The sequence below is a fragment of the Scyliorhinus torazame genome, chromosome 10, assembly GCF_047496885.1.
Source record: "Scyliorhinus torazame isolate Kashiwa2021f chromosome 10, sScyTor2.1, whole genome shotgun sequence".
In the NCBI taxonomy this organism is placed as follows: Eukaryota; Metazoa; Chordata; class Chondrichthyes; order Carcharhiniformes; family Scyliorhinidae; genus Scyliorhinus; species Scyliorhinus torazame.
The window spans coordinates 42009557-42026676 of NC_092716.1; the positions used below are offsets into that span (position 1 = coordinate 42009557).

Genomic DNA, 17120 nt, shown 5'->3' on the forward strand with positions numbered 1-17120 from the left:
CTGTAGGGGGACTAGCCTACAGGCTATGGTGACAGCCCCATTGCCGTTCTCACCGAGGAACTACACCACAAGCCCGGTGGTGGTGGCTACACTGAAGATTTGGGGACAGTGGAGACGGCATAGGGGAAAGGCTGGAGCCTTGGGGGGGTCCCCGATAAGAAACAACCATAGGTTTGCCCCGGGGGGAATGGATGGGGGATATGGAATGTGGCAAAGAGCAGGAATAACGCAACTGAAAGATCTGTTTGTGGATGGGAAGTTCGCGAGTCTGGGAGCGCTGACCGAGAAATATGGGTTGCCCCAAGGGAATGCATTCAGGTATATGCAACTGAGGGCTTTTGCGAGGCAACAGGTGAGGGAATTCCCGCAGCTCCCGACACAAGAGGTGCAGGACAGAGTGATCTCAAAGACATGGGTGGGGGATGGTAAGGTGTCAGATATATATAGGGAAATGAGGGACGAAGGGGAGACTATGGTAGATGAACTAAAAGGGAAATGGGAAGAAGAGCTGGGGGAGGAGATCGAGGAGGGGCTGTGGGCAGATGCCCTAAGCAGGGTAAACTCGTCGTCCTCGTGTGCCAGGCTAAGCCTGATTCAGTTTAAGGTATTACACAGGGCGCATATGACTGGAGCACGGCTCAGCAAATTTTTTGGGGTGGAGGATAGGTGTGCGAGGTGCTCGAGAAGCCCAGCGAATCATACCCATATGTTTTGGTCATGCCCGGCACTACAGGGGTTTTGGATGGGGGTGACAAAGGTGCTTTCAAAAGTAGTGGGGGTCCGGGTCGAACCAAGCTGGGGGTTGGCTATATTTGGGGTTGCACAAGAGCCGGGAGTGCAGGAGGCGAGAGAGGCCGATGTTTTGGCCTTTGCGTCCCTAGTAGCCCGGCGCAGGATATTGCTAATGTGGAAAGAAGCCAAGCCCCCGGGGTTGGAGACCTGGATAAATGACATGGCAGGGTTTATAAAGCTAGAGCGGATTAAGTTCGTTCTAAGGGGGTCGGCTCAAGGGTTCACCAGGCGGTGGCAACCGTTCGTCGAATACCTCGCAGAAAGATAGATGGAATGGAAAAAAGAAGGCAGCAGCAGCAGCCCAGGATCGGCGGGGGGAGGGGGGGGGGGGGAGGGGGGGAGGAGGAACCAGAAGGACTCTCAGGGTTGTTAATATATACTGTATAATATGTATAGGTCGTTGCTACAGATAATTATATATTGGACTGTTAAATTATATTTTTGGAGAGTGTTACTTGTGATAAGGCAGTTGCCAATTAGGGTTAGTTTTCATTTTTGTTATTTATTATTTATTTATTTTCTGTTTATAAAATAGGTCATTGTTATTTGTGTTGTTATAATATTGTGTAAAGGATGCACAATGTACTGTGTTGGTTGACCAAACATTTTCAATAAAATATTTTATAAAAAAAAAAATAGATGGTTTTAATGATGGTGCAAATATGTGGTTGGAAGCTCACGTTGAGGTCAAATACGATAACAAAGCTGTGAACAGGGACGGCATGGTGGCACAGTGGTTAGCACTGCTACCTCACAGCGCCAGGGACCCGGGTTCAATTCCGAACTTGGGTGACTGTCTGTGTGGAGTTTGCATTTTCTCTCCCTGCATCTGCGTGTGTTTCCTTTGGTTTCCTCCCTCAGTCCAAAGAAATGCACGTTCGGTGGATTGGATATTCTAAATTGCCCATTAGTGTCCAAGTGGTTAGGTAGGCTAACAGGGGAGTGGGCCTAGGTTAGGGTGCTCTTTCAGAGGGTTGGTGCAGATTCGATGGATCGAATGGTCTTCTTCTGCACTGTAGGGATTCTATGATTTTATGAACAGTTCCAGTCTCAAGGCAGTTGCCAGAGAGAGGGATGATATAGCGGTTAAGCAATGGAGTTTGTCCTGGGACCAATGACAATGGCTTTGATATTCCTCATATTTAAATGGTGGAATTGTTTGTTCATCCAGTATTGGATGTTGGACAAGCAGTCTGACAATTTAGACCATCGAGGGGTCAGGAGAGATATTAGTGAGATAAAACCGAATGATGTTTGTACATATGAAAATTAATGCTGTGTTGTTGTTGCCAAGGGGCAGAATGTATTTGAGAAATAGAAGGAGAAAGGGACAGCTCCTTAAGAGACACTAGAGAAGGAAGAGATGCCTTTACAAGTAATTCTTTGCCTACGACTAAAAGATAAGAGTGGAACCAGATGATAACAGTCCCACCCGACCAAATCACGGTGGAGGCATTGGAGGAATGTGGCGCTAACGACCGAAAAGGCGAGGGGAAAAGTTTACCTTTGTCACAGTCACACAGGATGTATTTTGTATCTTTGCTAGAAGTTTCAGTACTGAGGCAGGGGCTGGTCCTGATTGGAGGGGTTTAAAGTTCTGGGAAAGGTAGGAACCTTCAAGAATGATGGAGAGGTAAGGGAGATTGGCGATGGTGTAGTAATTTGGAAGGATGGAGCTAGTATCAGCTAACGTGGAAGCAAGGAAGTTGTCTGTCTGCAGTTTGGTAGGCAAAGGGTTAAGGGAGCACAAGGCGAATCTCATGATAAGGAAATACACCTCAGCATCACTGGGAGTGGGAGTACTGTGAGTTGGTGCTTGGAATTGGGATCCTTCATCAGTATGTGGCAAGTAGAGTGGCATGTGGTACTGTCAATAGACGAGTAGTCCAGAGAGCCACGGTAATATGCCCTGGTAATATACGGGGACCCAGGTTCGAATTACACCATGGCAGATGGTGAAATCTGAATTAAAAGTCTAATGTGGGCGGCAAGGTAGCACAGTGGTTAACACTGTTCTTCACAACGCCAGGGTCCCAGGTTCGATTCTCGGCTTGGGTCACTGTGTGTGCGGAGTCTGCACGTTCTCCCAGTAGCTGCGAGGGTCTCCTCCAGGTGTCCCGATTTCCTCCCACAAGTCCCAAAAGACATGCTGTTAGGTGAATTGGACATTCTGAATTCTCCCTCCTTGTACCCAAACAGGCGGCGGAATGTGGTGACTAGGGGCTTCTCACAGTAACTTCATTGCTATGTTAATGTAAGCCCACTTGTGACAATAAAAATTATTATTATGATGACCATGAAACCATTGTCAATTGTTGTAAAAACCCACTAATGTCCTTGAGGAAAGAAATCTGCCGTCCTTATCTGGTCTGGTCTACATGTGACTCCAGATCCACAGCAAATGCGGTTGCCAATGTGGTTGAAAGCCACTCGGTTCAAGGGCAATTAGGGATGTACAATAAATGCTGACCCAGTCAGCGATGCCTATATCCCAAGAATGAATAAAAAGAAATGTTCTGGGGACATGAGTGAGCAATGGTGACCATGAAGTTATCCTCGACCTTGATTATTTTTAAAAAATCTGGTTCACCAATGTCCTTTAGGGAAGGAAATCTGTCCTTACCTGGTCTGGTCTACATCTGACCCCAGATTCATAGCAGGTGCCTTTTGAGGTGCGGCACGGTAGCTTAATGGTTAGCACTGTTGCTTCACAGCGCAGGATCCCAGGTTCGATTCCTGGCTTAGGTACCTGTCTGTGCGGAGTCTGCACATTCTCCCCGTGTCTGTGTGGGTTTCCTCCAAATGCTCCGGTTTCCTCCCACAAGTCCCGAAAGACGTGCTTGTTAGGTAAATTGGACATTCTGAATTCTCCCTCAGTGTACCCAAACAGGCGCCGGAGTGTGGTGACTAGGAGATTGCCACAATAACTTCATTGCAGTGTTAATGTAAGCCTACTTGTGACACCAATAAAGATTATGATTATTATTGAAATGGCTGAGCAGGCCACTCAGTTGAAGGTCAAATAGAAATTGTCAAAGAATGCTGGCATTGCCCATATCCCATCAAAGAATAAAGAACCATGCTCATTGGATATTGGAAAAAGATTGAGTTAATAGCTTTATTTCAAAACCCAAAGTGCAGCCTGATGCACGATCAATTACAATCAAAGACGAGGTAGTATCATAACTGAAGGCTTTAATAGACTAGAACTGTTCCCCAGCAGCTTCGGTACAGAATGAGGGCTGCTGGGACGGCACCGGTTCTTATACCCTGCCTGTCAGTGTGGAGCTACATACCAAACAGCCAATGGTAAACTCCTAGGTTTACCCAATGGTCTACAGCCTCTCGGGTACTGCAATACCTGATAATACCACATTCACCCCCTGTTACAAAAGAGTCCGGCGGGGGTGGTGGCCAGTGGTTACAATTGCATAGAACATGGTATGATCAGATATGGAGGTACCGTGATACCTCCTTACAGAGTTGTCGAGAATATTTACAAGCGTGGAAGATATATACATTCAGTGTTCATTTACAGTTACAGTTACAGTGAAACAATCAGTTGGTCGGGTGGCCTGGTCGTCCTCCTGGATCGTCTGGGTTTCGGTGGTGATTCTGGTGGGGGTCCGGGCGTCTGCGACTCCGGGAGCGTGGCTTCGGCCTCCATGGCAGCTTCGTCACCCCGAGACGGCGCTGGTGGGGCAAACGGTTGACATGAGAGGGGGGCGCCTGTAGGGGGCATCGGTGGGGGGGGCGGGCCTAGGCAGGAGCGGCGGGAGGACTGACCCTCCTGTGAGGTGGAGGGGAGGGGGGAGGGGAAATAATGGTTCGAGTGCGCGTGGGGATCCGGCGGGCGCCAGGTCCTGAAGGGAGACTGTATCTTGCCGGCCGTCAGGGAACGCCACGTAGGCGTACTGGGGGTTAGCGGCAGCAGGTGGACCCTCTCGACCAACGGGTCCGACTTGTGCGCCCGCACGTGCTTCCGAAGCAGGATGGGTCCGGGTGTTGCTAGCCAGGTTGGGAGCGAGGTCCCGGAGGAGGACATTCTTGGGAAGACAAGGAGACGTTCATGAGGTGTCTGGTTGGTAGTTGTACAGAGCAGAGACCGGATGGCGTGGAGGGCCTCCGGGAGGACTTCTTGCCAGCGGGAGACTGGGTGATTCCTGGATCGTAGGGCCAGTAGAACGGTCTTCCAGACCGTTCCGTTCTCCCTCTCTACCTGCCCATTCCCCCGGGGGTTGTAACTGGTCGTCCTGCTTGAGGCAATGCCCCTGTTGAGCAGGATTGACGCAGTTCGTCGCTCAAAGGAGGACCCCCGATCACTGTGTATGTAGACGGGGAAACCGAACAGTGTGAAGATACCCTGGAGGGCCTTGATGACGGTGGTTGCGGTCGTGTCTGGGCAGGGAATGGCGAATGGGAACCGGGAGTACTCGTCAATCACATTCAGGAAATACGTGTTGCAGTCGGTGGAGGGGAGGGGACCTTTGAAGTCCATGCTGAGGCATTCAAAGGGACGGGAAGCCTTTATCAGGTGCGCCCTCTCTGGCCGGTAGAAGTGCGGTTTGCACTCCGCGCAGATTTGGCAGTCCCTGGTGACTGTCCTGACCTCCTCGATGGAGTAGGGCAGGTTGCAGGTCTTAATGAAGTGGAAAAAACGAGTGACCCCGGGGTGGCAGAGGTCTTCGTGGAGGGCTTGGAGGCGGTCCACTTGTGCAGTGGCACATGTGCAGTGGGACAGGGCATCAGGAGGCTCGTTTAGCTTCCCAGGAGGTACAAGATCTCATAGTTGTAGGTGGAGAGTTCTATCCTCCACCGCAAGATCTTGTCGTTTTTTATCTTGCCCCGCTGTGCATTATCGAACATGAACGCCACCGACCATTGGTCAGTGAGGAGAGTGAATCTCCTGCCGGCCAGGTAATGCCTCCAGTGTCGCACAGCTTCTACTATGGCTTGTGCCTCTTTTTCGACCGAGGAATGGCGAATTTCGGAAGCATGGAGGGTACGGGAGAAGAAGGCCACGGGTCTGCCCGCTTGGTTGAGGGTGGCGGCCAGAGCTACGTCGGACGCATCGCTCTTGACCTGGAAGGGGAGGGACTCGTCGATGGCGCTCTTCGTGGCCTTTGCAATGTCTGCTTTGATGCTGCTGAAGGCCTGGCGGGCCTCCGTCGACAGGGGGAAGGTTGTGGACTGGATTAGGGGTCGGGCTTTGTCTACGTAGTTATGGACCCACTGGGTGTAATAACTGAAAAACCCGAGGCAGCGCTTTAGGGCCTTGGGACAGTGAGGGAGGGGGAATTCCATAAGGGGGCGCATGCGTTCAGGGTCGGGGCCTATAACTCCATTTCGCACTACGTAGCCGAGGATGGCTAGGCGGTCGGTGCTAAATACGCATTTATCCTTATTATACGTTAAGTTAAGGATTTTCGCGGTCGGGAGAAATTTTCGGAGGTTGGTGTCGTGGTCCTGCTGGTCATGGCCGCAGATGGTGACGTTATCAAGATACGGGAACGTTGCGCGTAAGCCGTACCGGTCAACCATTCGGTCCATCTCACGTTGGAAGACCGAGACCCCATTAGTGACACCAAAGGGAACCCTTAAAAATTGATAGAGCTGCCCATCTGCTTCGAAGGCAGTGTATTTGCGGTCACTAGTACGGAGGGGTAGCTGATGGTAGGCGGACATGAGATCCACCGTGGAGAAGACCTTGTATTGTGCGATCCTGTTTACCAGGTCGGATATGCGGGGGAGAGGGTACGCATCCAGCTGCGTAAACCTGTTGATGGTCTGACTGTAGTCAATGACTGTGGTGGTATGTATTAGGGGTAGTACGGTACCTGTGAAGCTGAGAGGCTATTGGCTGACGGGTCCCGGCTCCTGGTTGGATCTGCCGCCTGCTGGCTCCGCCCAGAAGGCGGAGTATAGGAGCTTGAATTCTCCCAGCAGCCGCATTCTGTAACTGAGCTGCTGGGGAACAAGTTTTGCTTAATAAAGCCTCGATTGACTTCATCACTTCTCGACTTGAGTGAGTAATTGTTGCGCGACAATCACCATCCTATGTTTCTCCCCGGTCTTTACCACCACTACTTGAGCTCTCCAGGGACTGTTGCTAGCTTCAATGACCCCTTCCCTCAGTAGCCTTTGGACCTCTGACCTGATGAAGGTCTGGTCCTGGGCACTGTACCGTCTGCTCCTGGTGGCGACGAGTTTGCAATCCGGGGTGAGGTTCACAAACAGGGAAGGCGGGTTGACCTTAAGGGTCGCAAGGCCGCAGACAGTAAGGGGGGGTATAGGGCCGCCGAATTTGAAGGTCAGACTCTGCAAGTTACATTGGAAGTCCAACCCCAGGAGTGTAGCCGCGCAGAGGTGCGGCAGGACATAAAGGTGGAACTTGTTGAATTTCCTGCCTTAGACAGTGAGGTTTGCTAGGCAGAACCCCTTTATCTCCACCGAGTGTGACCCGGAGGCCAGGGAGATTCTTTGGTTTACAGGGTGGGTAACAAGTGAACAGCGCCTTACCGTGTTGGGGTGTATAAAGCTTTCCGTGCTCCCAGAGTCGATCAGGCAAGACGTCTCATGGCCGTTGATGAAGACCGTCGTCGTTGCTGTTGCGAGTGTCTGAGGTCGATTTTGGTCCAGAGTCACTGAGGCCAGGTGAAGTAGTTGCGGGTTTTGCTCGGGCAGCGTGTAGTCGGCCGTGCTGAAGGTCTGGGGCCCCATCCAAGATGGCGTCTCCCATGGGTCGCACATGGTGGTCGGGGATGGACAAAATGGCGGCGGGATGGACAAAATGGCGGCGCCCATCCGTCCAGCGTGGTGTCCGAGGGGCAAGATGGCCGCGACTGTGGGTCACGCGTGGCCCTAGGATAGGGGGGTGGCGGTGAGTGCTGGCCGCCTGGGGCCCGAAGGGGAGGTTGCCACGCCGTTCTGGAGTCGCTGGAGACCACGGCCACGGCTCGTGCCTGGCAGACCCCCACAAAATGACCCTTCTTGCCGCACCCTTTGCAGGTGGAGGTGCGGGCCGGGCAGCGCTGGCAGAAGTGCTTCGCCTGCCCGCAGAAGAACAGCAGGGCCCGATGGAGTTAGCGGGCCGTCTTACAGAGCAGGCCTGCGGGGACACGGGGAAGGTCTGTGGGGCTGCCGCTGCAGGATGCCACGCTGCCCAGGGGGCCGCCACACGGTCGGGCACATAGGATTGTGCGTTTCTGGAGGCAACATCCATGGACCCTGCCAGGGCCCGTGCCTCTCTAAGTCCCAGGGTGTCCTTTTCTAAGAGTCTTTGGCGGATCTCTGAGGAGCTCATACCTGCTACGAAGGCATCCCAGATTAGGAGTTCCGTGTGCTCGCTCCCCGAAACTTGCGGGCAGCCACAGTTTCTGCCCAGCACCAGTAGCGCACGGTAGAACTCCTCCAATGATTCCCCGGGGCTTTGCCATCTAGTTGCAAGCAGGTGACATGCGTAGACCTGGTTTACAGGGCAGATATAATGTCCTTTTAACAGCTCGATCGCAGCATCGAAGTCCTCCGCCTCCTCGATGAGGGTGTAGATCCCAGGGCTTACCCTTGAGTGCAGGAGATGCAGTTTCTGTTCTCCTGAGGTGGTGCCTCCGGCCGTCTCGAGGTAGCCTTTAAAGCACGCCAGCCAGTGCTTAAATATCGCCGCCGAGTTCTCCGCGTGGAGGCTGAGTTGTAGACACTCCGGCTTGATTCGGAGATCCATCCTTTCAGCTTAAGTGTAGTCTATTAAATTGATGCACCATCAATTACAATCAAAGACGAGGTAGTATCATAACTGAAGGCTTTAATAGACTAGAACTGTTCCCCAGCAGCTTCGGTACAGAATGAGGGCTGCTGGGACTGCACCGGTTCTGATACCCCGCCTGTCAGGGCGGAGCTATATACCAAACAGCCAATGGTAAACTCCTAGGTTTAACCAATGGTCTTCAGCCTCCCGGGTACTGCAATACCTGATAATACCACACAGCCTTCCTATTTTCCTCAAGTTATTTGCATATTACTGTTCCGATTCGCTGCATGGCATATACAACAATGATCAAAGTCGGACCTCAAGCCAAATCGTGAGTGCACAGCCAGAAAAGCTCTGTCTCTGTTAACATCACTGAAGCCAGTTTAAAAAAACAACTAAAGTGCGCTTGTTTGCCTGAACTGAAAGGGTCTGTAAATTTTCAGAAATGACTGGTATTCCATATTCTCTGGTGGGTAGGCTTTAAGTTGGCTGTTTTGGAGTATTTTCAGACCAGACAGCAGCTTTCCTCAGTCACTGTGGAGCATCCCTAAAATTGTTTTAAGTTATGTCACCATGTCCCCTCCCTCACTTCTTTCGATAAACACAGTTTGGGGATGAATCTGAATCTGCCCTATTATGTATTTTCTTTTATTTCCTTTTCTTTTCATGTACTTAATAATCTGTTGAGCTGCTCACAGAAAAATACTTTTCACTGTGCCTTGGTACACGTGACAATAAACAAAATCCAAAATGTCCAGTAACTGGACCTAGCGGTGGGTGGGGGAGTAGCTTCCTACTCCACCTTTGCAGTAAAATTAACATTTAAAGATCAAGGAAGTTTGGGGGTGGGGGGTTGTATAGACTTTACCCGTATCGCGGGTCAGTTTCGCCATTAATTTCCTTTTGTCTTTGGATCTGGTGATATTAATTTTTTTAGATGTTTACAATGAATTTTCAACAAATTTTAACTCTTGCTTCTCTCTGCAGATGCTGCCTGACCTGCTGAACATTTCCCGCATTTGCTTTATATTTCAGAGCGTTGGAATAGCGGAGTCTTGAGCTCAAACGGGCCTCAAAGACTCACTCGGTTTGTGCAGACTGCGGAACTTCAGCCCCAGCATCTGCAGGGGGTGGGGATGAGGGAAATTGTCCCCGGTTCCGTTTAGCGTGGCCTTTTCTGCGAACTGCAGTTGGAGAAAACCATGCCATGCCCTCGGTAGGTGGCGGTATCATTCCAAAGCGGGAGCCCACTCTTCACATCTGTCAGGGTTCCTCTGTCAAGGGGGCAATGAATGAGAGACAGCTGCCAAGTCTTAAAAAATTGACGTAAATCCCGCTACCCGCACTCTGAGGCGCGTGGAAGAGAAGAGTTGCAAATTCCGGGAACAGCGAATGCATCCCGAGGCATTGGGAACAGAAATAGCCAATACATCTGAGTGAGTGGTGTTGGTCGGGGGTTTTAATTGGCAACTTGGGCTCGTTCGGGGGAGGGAAATAAAGAAGCAAAGCAGAAGGCAGGAAGACGGTCTTGAATGAAGCAGCGTGTGGTGAACCCAGGCGAGTGACAACAGGGGCTGCCCGCCAGCAGCACCTCAGGCAGAGGAGGCGGGAAAGCACCGGGTGTCTCTGCGGCCACTTCACAAACCGGCTCGGGGACAGGAGAATCAGGCCACCCTGAAGCCAAGCACAACACCAACAAAACATTGTTCAATTCCCCCTCCTCCACGATGGAAGAAGAACTGACAAAGTGGGAGTGTCTACTGGCTGCTAACTTGTTCTGAATGAGAGACTTGGGTGGCGGAATTTGAGCGCTGGGAGCCAGCAGTCGGTGTAAGCTGCCGGTTGGAGTTCTCCCCCCCCCCCCCCCCCCCTCTCTCGGTGCACCGCAGGCATGTGTGAGCGCTGCTGAGGCGGGGGGTAAACGAGCCGCTGTACAAAGTTGCTTCTTTGCGGGGAGGATGGCTTCGGGCGCGGCTCCCTGACTTCACCAAGCATTGGACCGACTGAACTGGAATTGGATTGCGGGGAAAGGCGGTCGCTTTCCCCGGGGGAGCCGCTCGCCAGTTGGGGCTGGAAGTGGAGCTCAGTTCGTGGGATGGAAGTGCAGGTGTTGTCCGGCTTCTTCTACTGGCTTCTGTTACCCCTCTGCCTGCTGGCTGGTGAGTGCTGTCCCGGGGACATGGGGCGGGCGTCAATTCGGTGGATATCATCGACTTTTCTTGTTTAAGGTTGGACAGTACAGGGATGTGCATATGAGGCACCCCGCTTCCTCCCCCCGCCAAAATTCACTCAACAATTTCTCATTTCATCACCATAAAATGATATTGGCAGCGTGCATGGTATAAAACTTTTTTTTTAAAGATTTTTTTTTTGTGTCGTTGCCTGGAGAGGATCGAGCCAGATTAACGAGCGTGTTTTACTGAGTTAAACATCCCATGGCCGCAGAATGCCCACCCCAATTCCAAACTTCCCTGGAGGTACTGATTTAAGTCGCAGGATACAACTGCCAGAAGAAAGTCTTCAGTTTCTTTCGAACACATTTCACTTCAATGACTAGTCTTCAACTTTGCAACTGAAATTATTCCACCAATAACGTGTGAGGTAACACGATCATTTCAGTCCGCATTTGTGATTTTATTTAGCATTGAGGTCATGCAGACCTACTGCTCTGATATCAGATGACACACCGGTGCCCCTGATGGTCACTGGAGTTACCTAGACCCCAAGCTTTGGAATTCCCTCCCTCTCTCTGGCTCGCTTTTCTCCTTTGGAAGACACTGCTTAAAACCCACCTCTTTGGCCAAACTTGTGATCTGATCTAACGTCCCTTTTTGTGGCCCAACAGTGTCACATTTTGTTTTATAACGCTGCAATTAAGTTTATTTGAGATGTTTTATTACATTAAAGGCTCCACATAAATGATCATTGTTGTTTTAAGGTTCACGCAGAGCTTATCATAGACTTGTGTTGAATGACTTGTTTCTATGTTGCAAAAGTCCATGCAAAGATATGGACATGAAACAGAGTATAATGACAAAAATCATTGGCTGGAGAGGCATTGATAAAGTGTGCGTGGCATTGAGCTTAATCGAAGTTCCACTGCTCCTAAACCTACAAGTATGAAATGAATGACAAAGCAGCCTGCTTGATCAGCACCCCATAATTCACTACCTTAACCAATCACTCCCTCCACTATCGGTGCACAGTGGCTGCTATAAAATGCACTCGAGCCAAGGCTTCTTTAACAGCACCTGAGAAGGGTAGGACACTAGGCTCAAGTTCCACTCCAATTGCCACACACCATCCTGACTTGGGATTGTTTTGCATTCTTTCACTGTTGTTGGGTCAAAATGCAGGTGTACCTACACTGTATGGACGGCAGTGGCAAAGAAAGCGGCTCACACGGAACCACTTTAAAGGCAGTTAAGCATAGGCAATAAACGCTGGTGGTGTCAATTTCATGAACAAATTTTAAGAAATGAAATCTCTGTGCTCTACATGATAGAAATTCATCAGCAGTTGTTCTGTGGTCCTTCACTATACTGTCAGTTTTGGTACTGGCACTGTTTAGCATTTGTACTTGAATACGAAAGTCTCTTACATGCTCTTGGCCTGGCCATTGCAGACCCATTCTTGTTTCTCTTTGGGTACTATTGTGTCAAATAGTATCGTCATATATGATCAGAGTAAGAACTCCTTGTCGGTCTGGTAGTGCAGACTGGTGAACAGCACAGAAGCATCATGATCTTCTAAGTCAGGGCGGTAGCATGTCATGGTATACATATCATAAATGTTTTGACAGCGGGGGTGGGGAGGAACTTACTGTTAAAATCTTATTTAAAATAATTAAATTGTTACTTTTCACCCTTTTTCTTTTGTTCCAAGCATTTTTCTTTTCTTCCTTTTTCAATACTTGAATTTGCTTGTCTGAGCTGGAATGGGTTAGTAAACCTAATGGTCATGTGAGAAAGCTGAATTAACATGCACATTTGTTGCTGAATCATCCCTGGGTTCATGATTATATCTCAACAATGGTAATTCAGCTCCCTAATATTTGGCCTCATGAGTTGCTTTAAGCCATTAGTTCCAATAACATCATCAGCTTTCCCCATTTAAAAAGGAATTAAAAAAAATGAACAGAGCAACTTAATAAAATGCTAATTATGGGTTTTGTAACTATGTTTTGAAGGGCCTTTGTGCTGAATGCTCCAGGCTGTCTTCATAAGACTATGTAAATGAACAGAAGTGATGGCTCTATTATATGTAAAATATATCAAATGCATTTTATTATTGAGCAGCACCGGAAGTGTGTACGCAACAGCTTTACTTTTATAGCACATCCTCAGGAAATGAATGTTAACTTTGCACCCGATTGATATGTTTAGATCACCCTTGGCTAAATTGTCCTAGTTGAGTAATATGTGAGCAGACATGACGCACCTTTTAAGCATTGGGGCTGATATAACTCCTTTTTAATGTATTAAAGCAATGCAAAATCATTCTTATTATATATCATTTTTGACATTCTTTACACTTATTTGTTTGTGAAATTTTGCAATAAAGCTAACCACGAACAACATGTTATGGAACCAACATTTGTTAGTACATTGTTTTTTTTAAGTAAGTTTTTTAATGTAAGGATGTTAGTATTGGGCAATGAAACTATGATCCATTTTTGGCATTTGGTGTCAGCTTCCAGGACATTAAGGTTGGGTGTAATACTTCCCAGTTGTGAAAAGCACACATTTCAAACCCTTGGAATGCCTGTTAACCATAAGCCCATTCCTCACCACAAGTGCGTTAAGATAACTCTTATCTAATGTCAACCACATTTTGTGCCTACTACATAGGCTTTCATGTTTACTGGTTGTTCTGTGAACCCAAGTCATTAGAAAGGAAGCTGACATTGGCTAACTTGTTTTGCTCAACAGCCTTTGGTGCTTTGTCAAGTTGGTCTTTCATCTTGTGAATGTTGGAAAGTTATCTGAGTAAGAGAGAACACAATTGTGTCTGATCCCATTCTTGTATAACATTTGCACATCAAATTCCCAGCTTGATTCATGGATTCTTGACAAGAAGTAGGGTTCCAAGCTTATTTTCTAATTCTGCAACTCTGGACCAGCATTTAAAGCCCATCCCTAATTGCCCTTGCCCTTAAGTGCTTTTAAGAGGCCACCACATTGCTGTTGGTCTGGAGATGGCAGATTTCCTTCCCTAAAGTGCGTCAGTGAACCAGATGGGTTTAAAAAAATATTATTGAACTCCAATTTCATTATCTGCCATGGTAGGATGCGAACTCAGGTCCTCAAAACATTAGTCGGGGCCTCTTCATTGCTCATTCAGTCACAATACCACTACACCATCACCTCCCCTGTTTATCTACTCCTGGCTTGACCAAGAGGAACTGAGTCAACACAGCCTAAAGATCGAATCTAGGACCGGACCTCCTTCATCAATATGGTCCAGTGTTACATCATTTGTTTACTGTGTCATTGGGGCAGCCATTGGAACAATTTCAGAAGTGCACCATGAACAAGGTAAAACAGTCAAGTAATTTTGCTGGTGGGCCTCCTGTTGCACAATTTAAACCTGTGCCAATGGGGAGATTCACTGATGAAATACATAGCAGAACTTCATTGTGGTTTACTATGCTTTGGGCCCTATTCTATTACTTCCCCATTGAAACAATGTGGAGAAATTATGAGTTATCAATTGTTTCTCTCAAATCTTTTTTGGCACCCTTTTCTCCTCTACAAAAATTAAATAGCCTTGAATTAAGTTTTTAGGAATCATTTAACCAGAATCTTTCTTTAAACAAGGCAGTTTTTAAGCTCAACAGTTTTGGCTTTTGCCACATTATAACATGGCCTCACAGAGCGCTAAGGCAGAAAATTGCATTGCTGGGAAATACTGCTTTGGGGTCCATAATAGTTAAGTGGGAATTTCTGGATTATATCCCATAACTATAGTTTGAGTAAATTGCAATGAATAGATTTTTTTTCACTTCACAGATAATGTAGGAGGACACAATTGGCAGCACAAATGGCTCAATTTTAAAAGACAAGAGTTTTATCAAAGATTGGTCAGGAATGCTGCTGTGATAACACATTGTCGAGCCCAACACATTCTGCTTGTGCCCTCCAGAATGGCACTTGTGGTTGCTCTACATTGTGTGCTGTAATTGAGTTCTGTAACTTATCAATCATTCTTTGATCAAAGAGTAAGTACAATGAATAAAACTAATGCTTTGCTACGTACCTGTTAGCTTTAAAGCATCAATTTCATTATATGTTATGGTAGCTATGTGATGTTGTCACCAGGATACCTGACCATGTAGTTCAAAAGATTTCAAATAGAGAAAATCATGTTCAGCTATGGCCAATTTGTTATTTTGAATACCTGGGGCGGGATTCTCCGCAATCGGCGCGATGTCCGCCGACCGGCGCCAAAAACGACGCGGATCAGTCCGGCATCACGCCGCCCCAAAAGTGCGGAATTCTCCGCATCTTGAGGGGCCGAGCCCTCACCTTGAGGGGCTAGGCCTGCGCCGGAGTGATTTCTGCCCCGCCGGCTGGCGGGAAAGGCCTTTGGCGCCCCGCCAGCTGGCGCGGAAATGACTTTGCCGTGCGACGCATGCGCGGGAGCGTCAGTGGCCGCTCACGGCATCCCCGCGCATGCGCAGTGGAGGGGGTCTCTTCCGTCTCCGCCATAGTGAAGACCGTGGCGAAGGCGGATGGAAAAGAGTGCCCCCACGGCACAGGCCCGCCGCAGATCGGTGGGCACCGATCGCGGGCCAGGCCACCATGGGGGCACCCCCCGGGGCCAGATCGCCCCGGAGCCCGCCCGCGCCGCCTTGTCCTGCTGTTTGAAAGGTGGTTCAATTCACACCGGCTGGCGTGGGTTGACAGTGGCGGGACTTCAGCCCATCACGGACCGGAGTATCGCCGGGGGTGGGCCCGCCGACCGGCGCGATTTCCGCCGACCGGCGCGGCGCGATTCCCGCCCCCGCCGAATCTCTGGTGGCGGAGAATTTGGGACACGGCGGGGACGTGATTCACGCCAGCCCCCGGCAATTCTCCGACCCGGTGGGGGGCCGGAGAATCGCGCCCATGATTACTCCTGTAAGCAATTCTATACTTTCTACTTTGACTGTTTCAGTTGCTTTTATCAGTTAAAAATGTATGATAATGAAAGTTGTATTTTTTCAGAGAATGGTGTAACTGTGTATGTAGATATACACTTTTCATTAATTGTCCATAAAGTTTACCCAATGTGCTGTCCCAATGGCTCTGGTTAATGTTTAGTTAAATCATACACACTGGAAGATTCTAAGAAAGGTCCATGCCTTTTTTAATTGGGTCACAGGATTTGGGCATCATCGGCAAGGCCAATATTTATTGCCCAGCCCTAATTGCCTCGCAGAAGCTGGTGGTGAGATGCCACCTTGAACCACTGCTTTCCATGCGGTGTAAGTACATCCACAATGCTATTAGGTAGGGCATTCCAGGACTTTGACCCAATAGTGATGAAGGAATGGCAATATATTTCCAAGTCAGGATGTTGTGTGGCGAGAACTTGCAGGTAGTGGTGTTCACAATCCCCTATTGCCTTCCTCCTTCTTGGGGTGTTTGGAGGATGTCTTAAAAGCCTTTGGGAGTTGCTGCCATGTACAGTGTAGCTGGTACACACTGCAGCTACCATGTGCTAGTGGTGGATGGGGTACTGATCAATCGGGCTGCTGCCCCTGGATGTTATTGAGCTTTTTGAGTATTGTTGGAACTGTACATGCTCGGCTGGTATTCCATTATAATCCTGACTTCTGCCATGTAGATTATGGAAACATTTGGAGAGTTGGGAGATGAGTTACTTGCCACACAATATTCAGTCTCTTCCCGAGTATTTATGTGGCTGGTCCAGTTACGTTTCTCGTCAATAGTAACCACTAGATGTTGGTGGTCTGTGCTGATTTAGCTGACTTCACCTGGCATGGTAATGGGACGTTATGTCTGACCTCCGTGCAGTGTCCCTGAGTTAATGACAGGAAAAGCAGTCAGATTTCCCAATTTCTGTTCACTTGAAATGTGTCTGAGAGCCTATGCATATGTATTCACAAAAACAAGATGCCTGTTCAGTGAATTAATCTGTCAAAATTCACTGGGTGGGCGGAATTCTCCCATCTGGGATTATGTTCCATGGTGGGGGTGGGGATCTGAACTATTTCCCAATGCAGAAGCAGATGGGAAATCGCACCATATGTTCCAGCCCCGACATGGTTAATTATTGAACCGGGTGTTTTGCACCAGATTACGTGGCGGGGTAGGCTTGATGCCGATTAAATCTCCATCATATTCGGACACCATAGTGAAAAGGTGCCCACTATCACTGACTCACTATTAAAGAAGATGGACCTCCTGAAAATGAAGAAGGATCTCTGGAAGCACTCTTGAGTCTGGAAGGTGGGCCTTCTCAATGACACTAAATCTGAAAGATCCACCTGTAGATGCTCCTCCACATACTGGTGTTCCAGGGATCAGGGACGCTGGCAATCTCTATTCCGAACTCTGGAGGAGCCCCAGGCATT

The 17120-nt window shown here is 48.8% G+C and overlaps 1 protein-coding gene across 4 annotated transcripts in view; it reads left to right on the plus strand.

The window, feature by feature from the left end:
- Positions 1 to 9735: 9735 nt before the first annotated feature.
- piezo1 (piezo type mechanosensitive ion channel component 1 (Er blood group)) overlaps positions 9736 to 17120 on the plus strand; it is a 423492-nt gene continuing 416107 nt past the window's right edge. For all 4 annotated transcript variants that reach the window (XM_072518003.1, XM_072518005.1, XM_072518006.1 and 1 more), the window contains exon 1: positions 9736 to 10698. In XM_072518003.1, coding sequence (XP_072374104.1) covers positions 10635 to 10698 — 64 coding nt within the window. In that variant the 5' untranslated portion in view covers positions 9736 to 10634. The remainder of the gene's footprint in view (positions 10699 to 17120) is intronic.